This window comes from Gymnodraco acuticeps, unplaced genomic scaffold (genome assembly GCF_902827175.1).
Source record: "Gymnodraco acuticeps unplaced genomic scaffold, fGymAcu1.1, whole genome shotgun sequence".
In the NCBI taxonomy this organism is placed as follows: Eukaryota; Metazoa; Chordata; class Actinopteri; order Perciformes; family Bathydraconidae; genus Gymnodraco; species Gymnodraco acuticeps.
This window is the reverse complement of record NW_022990198.1, coordinates 1,680,162-1,695,939: the sequence shown is the minus strand read 5'-3', so window position 1 is coordinate 1,695,939 and position 15,778 is coordinate 1,680,162. Positions and strand designations below refer to the sequence as shown.

The window sequence follows — 15,778 nt, the reverse complement described above, 5'->3', positions numbered from 1 at the left end:
CCACACAGCTTCCGGTCTTCCAAGACCCGACCGGACAAAAAGACGTGATGCAGGCACGAAACATACTACCAATAGAAATACATTGCGTTCTGTGTGACACGAAAAAAAAGGGGAAAATTGTGTTGGTGAACACGAATCAATAGATTAAATATCGTGACTATAACACGAAATGCCTGAGACTGGAGTGGGTTGAATAGTAGTGTAAGCATACAGAGCCAGAGTAAATTCGTAAAATGTTACGACTTAGAGGTTGATCCACAAATGGTCAATACAAAGAAGGAAACAATGCTAGAGCCAGATGCGTAACAGCTTTCTTTGGCTCCTTTTCTGTAACCATTGAGGCACTAAAGCATGGTGGAATTAGCAAGATAGCTAGTTATGTTAGCTAGCTAAATTAGCAAAATAGCTAGCTGTGCAAGCTAGTTGCATCAAACTTTAAATGCTACACTTGTTAAAGAAAACGAGGCGAATAGCAGACGGCTGCAGCTCTGGGTCTCACAGTGCGTCCACCCCACGTCCCGCCACTCCAAAGAAGGACTAGCTTAATAGCAAGACATCCATTTTTGTCGAGCAGCAAACACATTTTAAGCCAAACTGTTTTCACCATAACTAACAGCAACAACCAACCATTCTAGTCAAATGACCAGTGAAAACAGTACAGTCTGTTCTACTACTGTAATTCTATGTCAATTGAATGTCAATCAGGGCGGTGTAATCAGATGTTGAAAACATCTCAAAAGACCCCACACACCTGTAGTGCTTTGAAAGGCAAACATATCAAATGGCAGGAAATTTACAAATTACATTATTTTAAATAGCCAAAAATGGATAACTCACATTTAAAAAGAAGGACCATGTTTATGGTTGATTACTTAGGCTACATGCCACATTGCATCTTAAACACAAGAAATGCATGCTCTGGGAGGCAGAATGGGTCATTTTGGGTGTCATTTTTGTATTTGTTTGTGTGATGAGTAAAAGTGACTGTACTTACCGAATAATGTGGATTATGTTCTTCATCTGAAAACTTTGAGTCATCAGCATCATCAACATCATCAGTATCATCAACATCATCAGTATCATCCTCATCCATGTTTTCAAAGTCTGACTCTCCCTGAGCAATTGGCACATTTAGACTGAAGCCTCCATCCACAATTAATCCAGAAGGCCCGCATTCAACCAAACAATTAGGTATCCCATCAGCCATTTTGAAATGTTGACTGGAGTCAAAGTGGTTAATTTCAATTCCCTCAGTTTTAGGGTCCTCGTCTTCATTCGGACCATCCTCATTGTCCTTGGGCTTTTTATTGATAATCTGCAGGATGGATCGAACGAGGAACGCTTTGAACCAGTCAATGCCTCGTGTGATCCTGCCAATGGCGATCTGGAGATTGTTCATCTCTCCGTCTTCGTCTGTTGAGAGATTGTCTCCGCTGAATGAGCTGAGCAGTAAGGCCAGGAAGAGGTTCAGCACCTGAAGAAAGAAACATGAAGGTAATGATAAATACACTCAATGTAAATGTATAACAGCATTGTAAAATAACACAATATCATCAATTTCCTAGTGTAGCTTTGTGTGAAAAACTAAATAATTGCACAGCAAGAGATGCACACCATCTGTAGGAAGCTACATGAAATATCTATATATTTGTATTTTATATCTGTGATTAACAGATAAATCATTATTGAGAGTGAGTGAATCCCAACTGGAGAATTGTATAATTGCACAGTCAAAGTATGCCTACTACGGCTTCAAATAAGTACTAATTTTATCATAGATTATTTGGCAATTAATTTAATAATTATGTCTGTAGAGGACAGCAAATCATTTTTAAATAAAAAAACTCCTGGTCAACCGTTCTGTCTTTAAATGTTTGTTTTTTGTCAGTCCCCAGTCCCAAACACCAAAATATTTTTCTTTGATATGAAATAAAACTGAGAAAAGAAAAGTCCGGAATAAATCAGATTCACATGTTAAATTTCCCCTGTGATGGCACAATAATGAATATTATGTCATCTGCCTCCTGTTGCAGACGCAGCTATCTTTAGTGACTAAACCTGTTAGTAATTTTCTCGGTTCCTATGTCCCAGGTTTAGCAGGGGATCACGATTACATGGCAGGCTGATTTCCATCATTCCAGTGAGGGAGCTGTGAATCAGTAAAGAGGGCTGGAGGAAAAGATGAGCTGCTCAAAACACAAGCCCGACGGAGGAGTGGAAAAATGCAACAGAGCTTTCCAGTATAAGTGAACATTCTAAGACGATTTACAATAACGTTTAGTTTACCCATATTGTGTTCTTGTAACTGATGACATTGTTTTTCATCTTAGCATTAGAGCTAAACAGTACGAAGCGGCTAGCCTGTGCAAATGTAAAAATAAATCTGCCTACCAATGCCTTTAATTAACATGCACTTATTTGTTTAATCTGTAGGCTACTCAGAAGTGAGCCTCAGTGCTTCTCAAAGTGTGGTCCGCGGACCACTGGTGGTCCGTGAGCGCCCCCTAGTGGTCCGTGAGTATATTGGTAAAATTTCACATTTTTAATTAATGAATTAATTTAAGTTTTCCGCACTCTCGCGGGAATATCTCCGCAATGGAGCGAGCTTAAGTTTCACTTTCGATTGCATGATATAACCCAGATAAACACCGTCATCACACATGTTGCCACTTGTTTGTACAATTTTCAGGCGATTTGTAAAAAACGATGTGTTTTTGGATATTTGTGGAGTTAGTTGGTCCGCGAGTGTTTTTTTATTGGTTAAGTGGTCCTTGGTATGAAAAAGTTTGAGAAACACTGCTCTAAAGTAAGCTTTACATGTTCTCAAGATAGCTTTTCCCCCCGTTTAAATGTGTAACGCTAAGCTAAGCTAACTGGCTAGTGGATGTAGCTTTTCATCCAAGCGTCAGTATCGTTCAAAAAAAGTCTTACACACAACATACTATTAGGGTGCATTCACACCTAATAGTCCGTTTTCTGGTGCGCACCAGAGCACAGTTTGTTACATTGTTTCATCTTTCACACGGGCAAAACTCAAACAGACTATAAACTTTAAGAGGTCTCGGACTGTGTTCACACCGACCCAAATGAACCGCACCAACCGGCTAAACGCACCAGCCTGGGTTCGATTCAACCGGCCTATACAAGGCAGGTGTGAACGTACCTAACTAAGAGCTTTTAGAAAGAATCCCGCATGCTTATTTATAATCATTTTCATCTGAGCCCTTAAAATAACATCTAGCCTACAAATTGTAAAAAAAAAAGTAGTAGTAGTTTTCTTTGTGCTAAGGCAAAAACGTGGATGTGAAAAGTCAAAGATTGCAGAATAGCTAGTGGGAATTCAGGGGCATTTTACACATAAAGATAAAACGTATACAGTAATATCCACTCCATGCGCAGTTGTGCTGATGGCCCAATATTATTATCTCTTCATCATTTACGCTTTAATCTTCTATCAAATCACTTTTCCTTAACACCAAGTCCCCCTGCCACATGAGCTCTGCTCGCTCAGCTGTCTAGTATGTTTGTTCCCTTTAGTGGCAGCATGCTTCCTTGAGCCGGATCTTAGCACATACTCAAGGTCAAAGCCACTGTTTGGTGGCTCGAGTCATTTGATTCAAATAGAAAGCCCCCTCTCCCTTGAAGAAGTGTATCTTTACGTCAGTGCAGATATTGTGCATCACAAAAAAGCTTTGACAATGTTGGCACGGTGTGGCCATTGCAATACTCTTGTCAGAGTGACGATGGGCCACTTCCTTTCCATTTCTATGAATAACCTAACCGGAAATAGTTTCAGCTCTAGTCATTAAATACGATGTTGAAATCATGACAGAGAGTGATCATCATGTTTTATCCATCCCATATTCTTCTTCTGTGAGGCCTGATAAAAGCTCCAAACTTTCAGGACTCTTCTTAAAGCACCCAAAAGTTCACCAAGGCAGTGTGTGAAATAATGCATAGGGATGTTTGAATATTACAATCTGTGAATATGGTATATTTTAATATTTCAGATAGTACAATGCCCCCTTGTGGATACAATGTTCCTCCCCAGCTGTGTGTGTGTCTATCCTTGGCCTCCCTCTGCTGAGGGTTAACAATAGATTGTCGAGATATGCAGACAATCTCCTAGCATTATATTAAGATAACTGTTAGATTTAGAAAGATTTGACAAAATAGTTTGTAAGCTTTACAGCTTCACAGTAGTAACAGTTGCAAGTTGAGTGGCGGCATGTGTGAGTTTGGTAATGATCTTCTTGAGATTCACTGCATGCTGATGTAAGCACTGACTATAAAGACACTGACAACCCAGTCATAATGACACTGAGAAACATTTTTATTTTAAATCTAAATGTTGTTGAGCTGAGTAACGGTCTTCATTGTTTCCTTTCAAACCAATCAGCATAAAGGGGTATTTTATCAAAAATGTCTCCCTCAGATTCAAGATGGGGATGAATAACTCACCACTAGATTTCCAATGACCATGACCATCATGAAGACGACTAAACACATCCCAGTTCCGGCCACCTCCATGCAGTCCCACATGGTCTCGATCCACTCCCCGCACAGGATGCGGAACACGATGAGGAATGAGTGGAAGAAGTCGTTCATGTGCCAGCGTGGCAGCTCGCACTCTGTGGAGATCTTGCACACACATTCCTTGTAGTTTTTGCCAAAGAGCTGCATACCCACCACGGCAAAGATGAAGACGATGATGGCCAGCACCAAAGTCAGATTTCCTAAAGCTCCCACTGAGTTACCAATAATCTTGATCAGCATGTTGAGGGTGGGCCAGGACTTTGCTAGTTTGAAGACACGAAGCTATCTCAAACACAGGACAGACACAATAAAAGACAGTGAATACAAATGTAGGAAGTAATCTCATTGTGGTAAATGGATACAAATGGATTCAATAATTGGGTAAATGTACATTTGTCTTAGTCGGAAAATGCTACATAATTGGGAATATCCAAACAAATAAATGCAGTTAATATAGTCATATTTCGAACAATAGTAAACTAATAATGTGCATATCAACGTAATTGTTTTTTCTCACCAGACGGAAGGACCTGAGGACAGACAGACCTTGGACATTCGCAAGCCCTAACTCCACCAGACTAAAAGTGACGATGATGCTGTCAAAAATATTCCAGCCAACTTGAAAGTAGTAGTAAGGATCCATGGCGATGAGCTTGAAGAACATCTCCGCTGTGAAGATCCCAGTGAAAACCTATAGGGGCATAGAGTTCAGTTTAAATTCAAGCCTGAGATGTATGAATATGTTTGGGATGAAATTTAAATGTAATGTGGAAGAAATTCACCAGATTCCCCACTGAGAGCATGTGGTCAAACTGTGGGGTCATAGGGTAGTGCTCCATGGCCATGAAGAGGGTGTTGAGCACAATGCAGATGGTAATGCCCAAGTCAACAAAAGGGTCCATCACAATAAAGAGAACCCATTTTTTCATAAGAATCCATCGCGGGGAGCAGTCCCACTTCAGGAAAGTGTCTGCAAACTTGTACCAGCCGGGTGGGCACGGCCTCTGAGCCTCCTCCAACTCTAGACAAAGAAAAACAATTAGGTGGTCTACAGTCATTCTATCAATACAGCTAACAGTGAGCAATGAGTGGCATTGACATTCATATGTGTGCCAAGTTATAGTCTGACTGAAATAGCCAAAGCTTAACACCGTGAGGGCGTGACACTAATATTGACAGGGATTTCGTCAGTGCACAATGTGATTATGGCAAGCTTTAACAATGCTACTGTATTTGCCTTGAGTAAAATGTGTGCACAATGTCAACAACTGTTTGATAATCTGAGTGATTGGAGCTCACATTAGAGCAGTGTTTCTCAAACTTTTTCATACCAAGGACCACTTAACCAATAAAAAAACACTCGCGGACCACCTAACTCCACAAATATCCAAAAACACATCGTTTTTTACAAATCGCTTGAAAATTGTACAAACAAGTGGCAACATGTGTGATGAAGGTGTTTATCTGGGTTATATTATGCAATCGAAAGTGAAACTTAAGCTCGCTCCATTGCGGAGATATTCCCGCGAGAGTGCGGAAAACTTAAATTAATTAATTAATTAAAAATGTGAAATGTTACCAATATACTCACGGACCACTAGGGGGCGCTCACGGACCACCAGTGGTCCGCGGACCACACTTTGAGAAGCACTGCATTAGAGCACATGTGTCAAACTCAAGGCCCAGGGGCCAAATCAGGCCCTTGGTGGATTTAATTTCGGCCCGCGGGATAATTTTTAATTACTATTAGATCTGGCCCGACGCACACCTTCACTCAATCCTGAGGATTTCCTCAGCTCAGAGCCTGACCCCAAACATTGATGAACTTGCACCCAAGATGAGATGCCAAGTATCTGGCTTGAACTAGCATCACAGAGCAGCAAACTGAGTATAAATGGATGTTTCCTTCTGCACTATTTTCTTGCAACAACAGGGCATGTTTGTTTTTTTCTTTGAAGGAAATTGTTTTTTTTAAGCTGTTGTTGGCCTGTGGAAAAATGTAATCATAAGAAATGACTCCGGAAAAGCTGCAGATAGAGCCATAAGAAATGAATGCAACTGATTATTTAATGTTTAATGTTGTTTTTATAGGCAATAATTTAAGCTTTGTTAGTTCCAGGTTTAATATGTGCAATAAGTTCATTTCAATACAGTTTGCAATAAACATTGAACCAGTCCGGCCCTCGACTAGTACCGATTTTTTTTAATTTTGGCCCACTGTGTATTTGAGTTTGACACCCCTGCATTAGAGCATCCCCTCTAAGAACCAGACACTAAGCCTTGTAAAGCCTTCATTGATTCCCGGAGGAACTTGACACCTCAATATGCTTACACCTTGTCAATGCATTGCTGTTGTGTTCTACTACTTGTTTTGGTTTGTTGAAAGCTACATCTAAGGGCATCTTATGACAATTGTCGTTGCATGTTCAGTGTTAAAGGTGTCACATCATGAACATTCACTTTTTTAGTGCTTGTGCTCATCGATTTGGATATCTGGGGTGCCTACAAACCCACACTGTTAAATTAGCAAGTTAAGTCAGTTTTCAGTAGATTAGATCAGAAAACATTGGGTTCAACACGCAAATCAAATGTGGCTCCCTTTTCTATATAACCCGCAGGCTCATTAGAATATACTCCCACCCATCTGAGTATCTCCCAGTAGTGAACCGTCAGGGCCTTCAAGGTATTCAGAGAATACCCTGAAACACTCAAACAAAAAAATCGATTTAATTATATAATAAACATTTTATAAAATGTAAATAAAATGAATAAATGAGAATCGTATCGATGTTGTTGATCTGTAATATTACAGTGTTACGTTGATTTTTTTGTCTTTCTCGGTCCATGCACTACACATTTCAGTGGTTTTGTGTTAGAAAAAAAATGCAACCAATCAGATATTTTTCTATCAAGGTATTCTACATCCTTGATAGAATGCCCTGGCCATTGCACTAAATGAGAGCGTACGTTTGGATTGACAGTTTGATCAACCAATCTATTGATTTGTAGCCAATGGGCGTATTCTTTCAGAGTTTCCCTCAGTTCCAGGGTGCTCTAGAAGGCCCGTTAGTTCACTGGCTCGAGACAGAGGATCTATAAATGCGACGTAGCAATTCATTTGCCGTTTATTGTTTTTAACGTTGAAATGGCAACAGGTGAAGATGATGTTGTTGCGGAATTGTTGTCAGTAGACGACAATTCAGTGAAAAGACGGACATTTTAACGGCGGCGGTGGGCTGTGTGTGTCTACCGAAGGTCCAGTTGTGATAGACACGATTCGTCACTGGTATCTCCACATACAACCTTTTAAAAAAAAATTTCGCAAGCCAATCAGAAAATACTAGTCTCTTTTGGAGGGAAAATCACTAAAACAAAGCGTTTGATACATAGGGTGACTAAGTAACGTTCAGACAGACAGTAGGCCTATTGGAAAAGTAATGTGTTTTTTTTAGTATTTAAACATACCAACATGTTCTAGTATAAACCCAAAACACATACATAAACATGAATATTAGTAGGATATGTCCCCTTTAATCTTTATTGGCACTGTACCTTCCATAGCAGCTGCAGTGAGCACACTCAGAGTGCTAGCAGCCCTCTGTGTCAGGCGTGGCTCTTCCAGACGAAGCATGCTGTGATCAGAGCCTAATGACTTCTCTTCGAGCTCATAAACAGAAGCACACTGAAAAATGTTGATGTCAGTTGCAAATCGAAACCATCTTTATACAACTATTTTTTTCTAAATGACTAAAACGGACTTACCTTGACCAAAGTGGGTGCTCGGACCAACAGACGGGGAATGATTCTCCCGCTACAATCCTTGATAATTTCATCATGTTCAAGGATTTGTTCGTCATCTGCCACTTCAGATATGGTGTGATGACTGAGTGACTTCTTACTAGTTAAACTGACTTGGCTTCCTAGACCCATAGCCTGCTAGATGAATAAAGGAATACAGTGTTATTCAATTTCCCTACCAATAATACAACACTTTTATGGTTATTTTTTCTCAATTCTGTATTAAAGAACAAAACTAAATTCCATAACAGTTTACTATAAGTTATCATATCGCAGCACCCACAGTATGCTAATTTAAATACATGGTTGGCTGTTTCCCTTATTGCTTGTAATAGTTACCTCTTCCTGATTCCTGATTTGCTCGAGTAGCCGCTGGAACTCTTCCTCTTTCTCGATGGCCTCTCGCTGAGTTGCCTGATTCTGTTCTTCATAAGCCATGGCTACCACAGCCAGGATGAGGTTGATGAGGTAGAAGGAGCCCAGAAAGATAATCACCACAAAGAACAGCATGTATGTCTTCCCAGCCGCCCGCAGGATCTGTGTTTGGAGCAAAAAAGAAGCTACGAGAACTAAGGACACGTTTCTTTTTATAATTTAAGTAATACAACAATTATAAGTTAAACGGCATTAATGTGTTTGCAACATATGAAAAAAGTGCCAACCAGCTGGAAAAGGTTCTCCCAGTAGTCCTGGGTCATGAGTCTGAAGAGGGCCAGGAAGGCCCAGCCAAACGAGTCAAAACTGGTGTAGCCATAGTTAGGGTTCCGCCCAGCTTTCATGCATGTGTATCCTTCTGGGCACTTTCTATCAACAAAGAAGAAGAGTCAGTCTGCTAAAATGGCTGCATTCCAATCGTCTCATTTGTTTAAGAGGTTCCTAACCAAGTGAAATGTCCCAGATGTATCTCATCTGCAGAAATCACACTCGACGATCATTACCAGACAACGTGATCATGGTGTATGTGTGTTTAATACATACCCAGCATCTGAGCTGTTTCCACAAAGTAGAGCATCTAGGCTGCCTTCCAAATAATACTGATTATCTAAAAGCATACAAGAAAAAGAAGAAGTGAGGACACAATAAACTTAAATAAGAGACATCTAGTAATATGGCTTTAGCATACCTGTGTTTTCAATGTACTCATTAAAGTTGAAGGTGCTGTTGTAATATGATGTATTGTTGACGCCCACGGTGTTATTGAAGAACATGGTGTCATTAAATTGAGCAGTGGTGTTAAAAAAATCATATGCAGTTTCATTTGTTTCGATGGGCCATCGCACACATTTCTGACGCAGATTTCCCATAAAGAGTTGAAGGCCAATGAGGGCAAAAACAGCAAGGGCAAAGACTGTCAGAATCATGACGTCCACCATTTTCTTCACTGACTGGATCAAAGCGGCCACAATGGTTTTCAAACCTGACAAAATAGAATCAACATGTGGTTTGCACGTCTCTTAAAGTCAGACAGCAAGGGTTATACATTCATAAATGATTAGAAATACTATTAGATACAGCAAGGCATTTTAATGTATCCAATTTAGGATTGCATTCATTAAAACTTGGAAAACATGACATTTTATGTGAAGCAAAATCAATCACTGTACTGTTTGCTTTGTGAAATTACACAAACACACTGAAACACATACAAAAATGTAAGGTAAAATAGAATAGTAAAAAAATACCAGGAATCACAGTAATTGTTTTAAGGGCTCGAAGTACACGAAATGTCCTGAGTGCGGACACGTTGCCGAGGTCAACAAACTCAGTGACATATCTGTGGAAAAACATAAAACAATTAATTTAATTCAAGGAAAGAATTATCTTTCATTTTATGCACTATGTGAGGAATATGCAATAAGATAATTTTGCTGATATCAAAAGCAACTACACCATTAATTAACTACACCATTAGCAAGTACACTTACGCCATGCTGATCACCATGAAATCCAGCCAATTCCATGGATCTCGAAGGAATGTAAAAGATCCAGCACAGAAACCTCTTCCCAACACTTTGATTGTTGCCTCAAAGGTATAGATTCCAGTAAAAACATACCTAAGAAGGAACACAGGCTAGTATAGAGAGAAATAACATAACACAGGAATGCTACAGAAATGAAGTACTTACTCAACAGTTTTACTCCATGCTGGTGGGTTGCTCAACGTCATGAATGCACAATTCAATACAATCGTAAGCATGATGAACATGCTAAATAATTTAATTCAGGGTTAAGGAAACAAACATGGACAATATGAATAAAAGTAGCCTTTTATTTATGGCTAAACATCACTTTATTTCTCATTCAAAATGTAAAACACTATATGGTAAAAAAGCTCAAGCATCAATAGTTCAAAGGATATGAATGTATGAGAATTTTGATGGCTCCTCTTCTAACCAAACTAAAGGGGCTCAGAATGTAGCAAGCCGGCTCAGCGTTGAACCTGTAGATTGTGTTTCCTTTGGTGATCACAATGAATGTCTGAAACACAGAGATTATATCTATCTGTATAAATGCAGAGTCTAAAAGTCCCTCCTACATTTCGCTAAATACTTAGTGATGACAATCTTGGAATGATACTACTTGAAACATTTAACTGTAACATTTGCATACCGCGGATGAAACGGTGTACATTGCGTAAGGGATACTTTATGCAGCTAAAATGTATGTTAAGTAATACATCCTGTCGTATTTCAAGGTTAAGTAGGGACGGAGTCAAGCTCATTAAACACTAAGTGTGTGTTTCATTGCCATGTGTGCCCCAGATGTGCCTCGACTGACTGCGTTTTGTGCTTTGTAGAAGGGGTCCAGGTCCTCCAGAGGTGTGTTGAGCAGCTCTGATGGAGGGTCTCCGAAGATCATGGGCAGACTCTTGCCTGCCTCCAGATCAGCGTTTGGGGCCGTTGGCTCTTCCTCATCATGGCCTTCTACATCAGCCTTTTGTCTTTCCTCCTTGAGCCTCTCGGCCTCCGCCAGCAATTCCCGGGTAAAGGGGCGGAACGCATTGGTGCCTCGGGGAGGGAGCAGGGGCGCCATCTTCGCATCGCGAAGGAACACCACCACACCGGGGTTTCCCTAAAAGGAGCTGGAGGAAGAACAAGAAGTAGATACAGAGAATATATTTTCAGATGGAATGTATTGAAAGACGAGACAAAGCAAGCCATACCCTAACCATTTTAAATTAAACCATAAACATTTTGATTTGCATAATTTTAAAAGCAAGTGTATACAGTATATGGTGTATATGTATATATTTTTTTTAACACTCCAAATGTATAATTGATCGTAAATTTAAAAAAGAAAATTGCTGGTGTTATTTATGTATTTTTTGACAATGATATGCTTTTATCAAGACAAATGACATTAGAGACATAACATGAAATGAGAGGAGGGAGACAGATGAGGAATAACATTCAGCAAAGATCACCTTAACTGCTAGGCCACCATGGCAAAGCATGTTTGGTATATTTACTTGGTAAATTATCTGAAAAAAAGATCATTCCCTAATCCCTTGAGCACATGTTGCAGAAGTGAATGCCTAAAGCAGCTGTTCCTAAATGGGTCCCAAGAAAAATCTGACAGGGTCATATTTATATTAATGAAAAAGTGTTGCCTGTTCTTGTGACAATTGTTTAAATAAAGCAATCTTTGCTAGAAATGTTACAATCATGTCTTATAATGGGCTCACATGTATACACCTTCGTTAAAGGGTTGAAAAGCCAAAAAGGTTGGGAACCACTGAACTACAAGGTTAGGTTTCCACGTGTGTCTTTGATCTTTGTCCATACCCCTTAACCTCTGCCCTACATCTCTGACCCTGCACCCCTCACTTCACCACAAGCACTTCAAAGTGTCGGGATGGTAACACAATGACTGAACGCTCTTGGGAAGACATTTTGGAGTGCAACCACTCTGGTTTCATCTGGAGCAGTTTAGGATAGGCTGCTGCTCGCATGGACATAATAGGGGAGTAAATAACCCCTTTTATATAAGCTATTTTACTTTAGATGGATGGATCTCAATGTAAAACAAAAGTACAACTAGTTATGTTATCACTGTTTACTATTGTATACTTTCAGAACCACTTAACCTGAAGGGGATATTATATTAATCAATAACTACAAACTGTGTGTGCAGATGCTGAATAAAGCAAGTTGAGAGGGAAGTATATTTGCCAGGGAGAAACAAAATCAGTAGCATTTAGCAATTTTACTCAAAAGTTGAATTAATTGCAAATTAGCTTTGACGAACATTTGAACATATTTAAAAGACAAACACCCAGCAAAAAGTTGGCTTTAGGATAACAATACATGGATATAAGGAAAGTTGTTGGACAGTGTTATGCAGCAAAATTCCCTCAGAAACCCAGGTCAATCACAATTATCCATCAAAGCTATCACATTTCCGATAAATAAGTCAACCACTTGCTATAAAGTGTATTTAACAGTTATATATATGAAAATAATCAATGTATGGTCTACATTTAAAGTGGCAGAGGCAACAGAAAATCCATACATAGATTAAATCACTCAAACCTTCAAAACCAAGCTGGTAACAGGCTGTGCAAAGAGAAGAGACATGATAAAAACAACATTGTAACCAGAGATAGACAAAGTGATAGCCACTGATCAAACACATTAATGTAACCCCCTCTAACTGCCTCACTCCAACAGAAAATTATGCATTTGCACATGTGAGAAGACGCGCAACGCTCCAGAGATACGGTGGCTGCCCAGCTGCTCCGGGCAATCAAGACTGAGCGTCGTGTTACAGAGGCCCGATGACTCTGCTCATTCCTTCCTGGCTGAGCCTTCGCTCTGCGCCTCACATCCCTCCGATAAACAGGACAGCATGCCAACTTATCTTACCGAGCTGACTCCTCTCCCCGCTACCTTCTATTTTACACAGGGGCCCCAAACACACTAAGCTTCCGCCTTCGCACCCCTTATCCACAACCCCCACACCACCTCGCTATATGACACTTGAGTCTCTAATTCTCTCTTTCATACAACGCAAGAGTTAATTTCATCTTAACTCGATCACTCATCAGAGCACCATCCTTAATCAATCACAAACACAACTGAGAGGGTCTCTTTTCTCCTTTAGCACTTCATGGGTCAGTTTATTCTACCAAAAACTTTCAGATTGTTTATTATTATTATTAGATGGGCTACCAACACCTGCGTACTGCTCGCTACCAAGCCCTAGTTTCCCCCCTCATCATCCCGTTTAATATCCTCCATTCTAGGAGTGATGGGCCCCGCTGCCCTCCACCGTGAGCCAACCTTAAAATACCCAACCTCAGAATGGATGCGTTTCTGCAAGGCTTATGAGGAACATTTCCTGATTGCATTACATCACAGCGTTACTGCTAAAGCCATCAAAGGTGCCTTTTTTAAGAACCCTCAATTGAAATCCTGCCAATCTCAAATAAGTTATCCAAGGAGGAGGTTGTTGCCTTGTGCCCCGTGTCAGTTAGGTAAATAATATGTTTTGGCGCGGCGGTTTGTTGCTACATTAATCAGTGTATGTTTCTTCTCACGAAAGAGCCAAGAGTGCAATATTCAGTATCAGTCAAAATAGATTTTGTGTGTGGTTGAACCAGTACTTGATTCAGTGGTAGATGGATACTTTAATATAAGTTAAAAGGAAAAGTCCTGTAAGATTATATTATTATCAACAAAAAAACTTGGAGTCCAAGTAAAAGTATGACAAAATTAAGAACAATACTTGTAAGTAACAGGATGATGCACTCATAACGCCATCATGGCTACGTATTGGAAGTTAGGGGACCAGCCGCAAAGAGCGGATTGCTGTGGTCGCCATAGCATTATACAAATAATAGTGATATGTACATTTCCAAAGAAACATAAAAAGCCCCAAATCTACTTGGAATATCTACTTGATTTTAAGAGTCTAGCGTAAGACAATCGAATCATTTCATGACCACGCTCCTTGAGTCGCTCTGAGGACAGGTGGCAAACTGAGGAAGAGGGAGTGAATGTAAGATCTCAGAAGCCTTCCCCGACAGTAATATATATATCATCTTGCATGTCAGGGAAGACCATGTGACCTGTGACATTCCGGTTGAGGATATAGACGATGTAATGTAGACACCTCCTCGTTATACTAGCCGGGCGTGGAATGCCAATGCCAATATTCAACTCCGGAAACTAGCCCAACTAGCTTTTGGCTTTTGTCACCAGGGCAGCCAGAGTTCAAATACGACAAAAGAGGACGTTTAGTTCACTCGATTTCAGCATTGCCTGTAATGTGACTTGTGGAAAATGTATTGAACTTGATGATGTTATCTTGTACTAGCCATGTTTTTAACCGAGGGGTCTAGTGGCATCATATTTTAATCAATTTGAATGACTTGTTGGCCTAACTCTGGTGCTCTTAAGAGTTTAAAATCCTGTGACAACTGTCTCAGTCCCCTCACAACGCCCCCTCACCACTCCTGGAATGTGGTGAAGTTGTAAACAACAGATCTACAGAGCAAACAAGGGCTTTTTATCCACACGTCCTTTGACATTTGCCGTGCTCCTGTCCCACTCCGTTTTCTCACGGGGTCAGATCGCAGCACTGTGCATCGCCGTCTCCCTGCTTGCTTCAACACCCTGTCACCCACCAGTTAACCTTGTATTCCAAACTCTATAGGGAGCCACATTAAAAGCAGACCTCTGCACCTGTTCCTCCTTCCTACCTACCGTGTCATTGTATGTGTTGTATTGATCAACATATTCAGAGTCACAGTAACGGTCAATCCTTTGGAGTCTTATGTTGATGTCTTTATAAGATGTGTGCACAGTAGACCTAGTTTACACTACATCCCAACATCAATTATGCTGGTGCTAAGAAGACAGCTGCCATCATTCGCGGTATGCCTCTCTCAATGCATACCAAGGAGCTGTGAAAACCTAGCATAATCTCCTTAGAGCATTTAGATGATCCAATGGCCAACAGCGACATAAAGGCCAACTGATGCATATATGCAAACTTGTATTAAGAGGATTAAGGCCGTCTGATCAATGCCTATCAAATGTTTCATCACAAATGGTCTCCTGGATAATGGCAACATAATAACATGCTGTATCTAATGGAATGTTAGCTATCAGGGGGCTTATACAATTTAGAGCTGCAACAATTAGATGGCTAATCGATTAGTTCATCTAATCTAAAAATATTTTGAAAATGTATTGTTTAAGTAACTTTTTTATTCAAAAATGTCAGAAAAGGCTTTTTTCAGTCTCAACTGTGGCAATGTCCTGCTTTTTTGTATTTTATTATGTAAAAATTGATATCTTTGAGACACAAGACATGTAAAGACACCACATTTGAGACTCATTAGTCATGCTTGGACATTTGTAATAAAATTTATTTCGGACCTCAATAATGGATTAATTGTTTTGAGATTTAAATTTTAATGAAAATAATTGTTACATCA

General features: G+C 40.0%; 1 protein-coding gene across 4 annotated transcripts in view; it reads right to left on the bottom strand.

Moving 5' to 3' along the window:
• scn4aa (sodium channel, voltage-gated, type IV, alpha, a) overlaps window positions 1-15,778 on the bottom strand; it is a 35,061-nt gene that overhangs the window by 10,665 nt on the left and 8,618 nt on the right. For 3 of the 4 annotated variants that reach the window (XM_034218109.1, XM_034218112.1, XM_034218110.1), the window contains exons 2-16: window positions 11,113-11,416; window positions 10,694-10,812; window positions 10,461-10,550; window positions 10,260-10,388; window positions 10,017-10,108; window positions 9,458-9,751; window positions 9,313-9,376; window positions 8,997-9,138; window positions 8,674-8,871; window positions 8,299-8,472; window positions 8,089-8,218; window positions 5,319-5,557; window positions 5,054-5,227; window positions 4,462-4,818; window positions 995-1,474 (exon numbers count right to left, since the gene is read on the bottom strand). In XM_034218109.1, the coding sequence (XP_034074000.1) occupies window positions 995-1,474; window positions 4,462-4,818; window positions 5,054-5,227; window positions 5,319-5,557; window positions 8,089-8,218; window positions 8,299-8,472; window positions 8,674-8,871; window positions 8,997-9,138; window positions 9,313-9,376; window positions 9,458-9,751; window positions 10,017-10,108; window positions 10,260-10,388; window positions 10,461-10,550; window positions 10,694-10,812; window positions 11,113-11,367 (2,937 nt within the window). In that variant the 5' untranslated portion in view covers window positions 11,368-11,416. The remainder of the gene's footprint in view (window positions 1-994; window positions 1,475-4,461; window positions 4,819-5,053; window positions 5,228-5,318; window positions 5,558-8,088; window positions 8,219-8,298; window positions 8,473-8,673; window positions 8,872-8,996; window positions 9,139-9,312; window positions 9,377-9,457; window positions 9,752-10,016; window positions 10,109-10,259; window positions 10,389-10,460; window positions 10,551-10,693; window positions 10,813-11,112; window positions 11,417-15,778) is intronic. The other variant, XM_034218111.1, reaches the window with a different exon arrangement.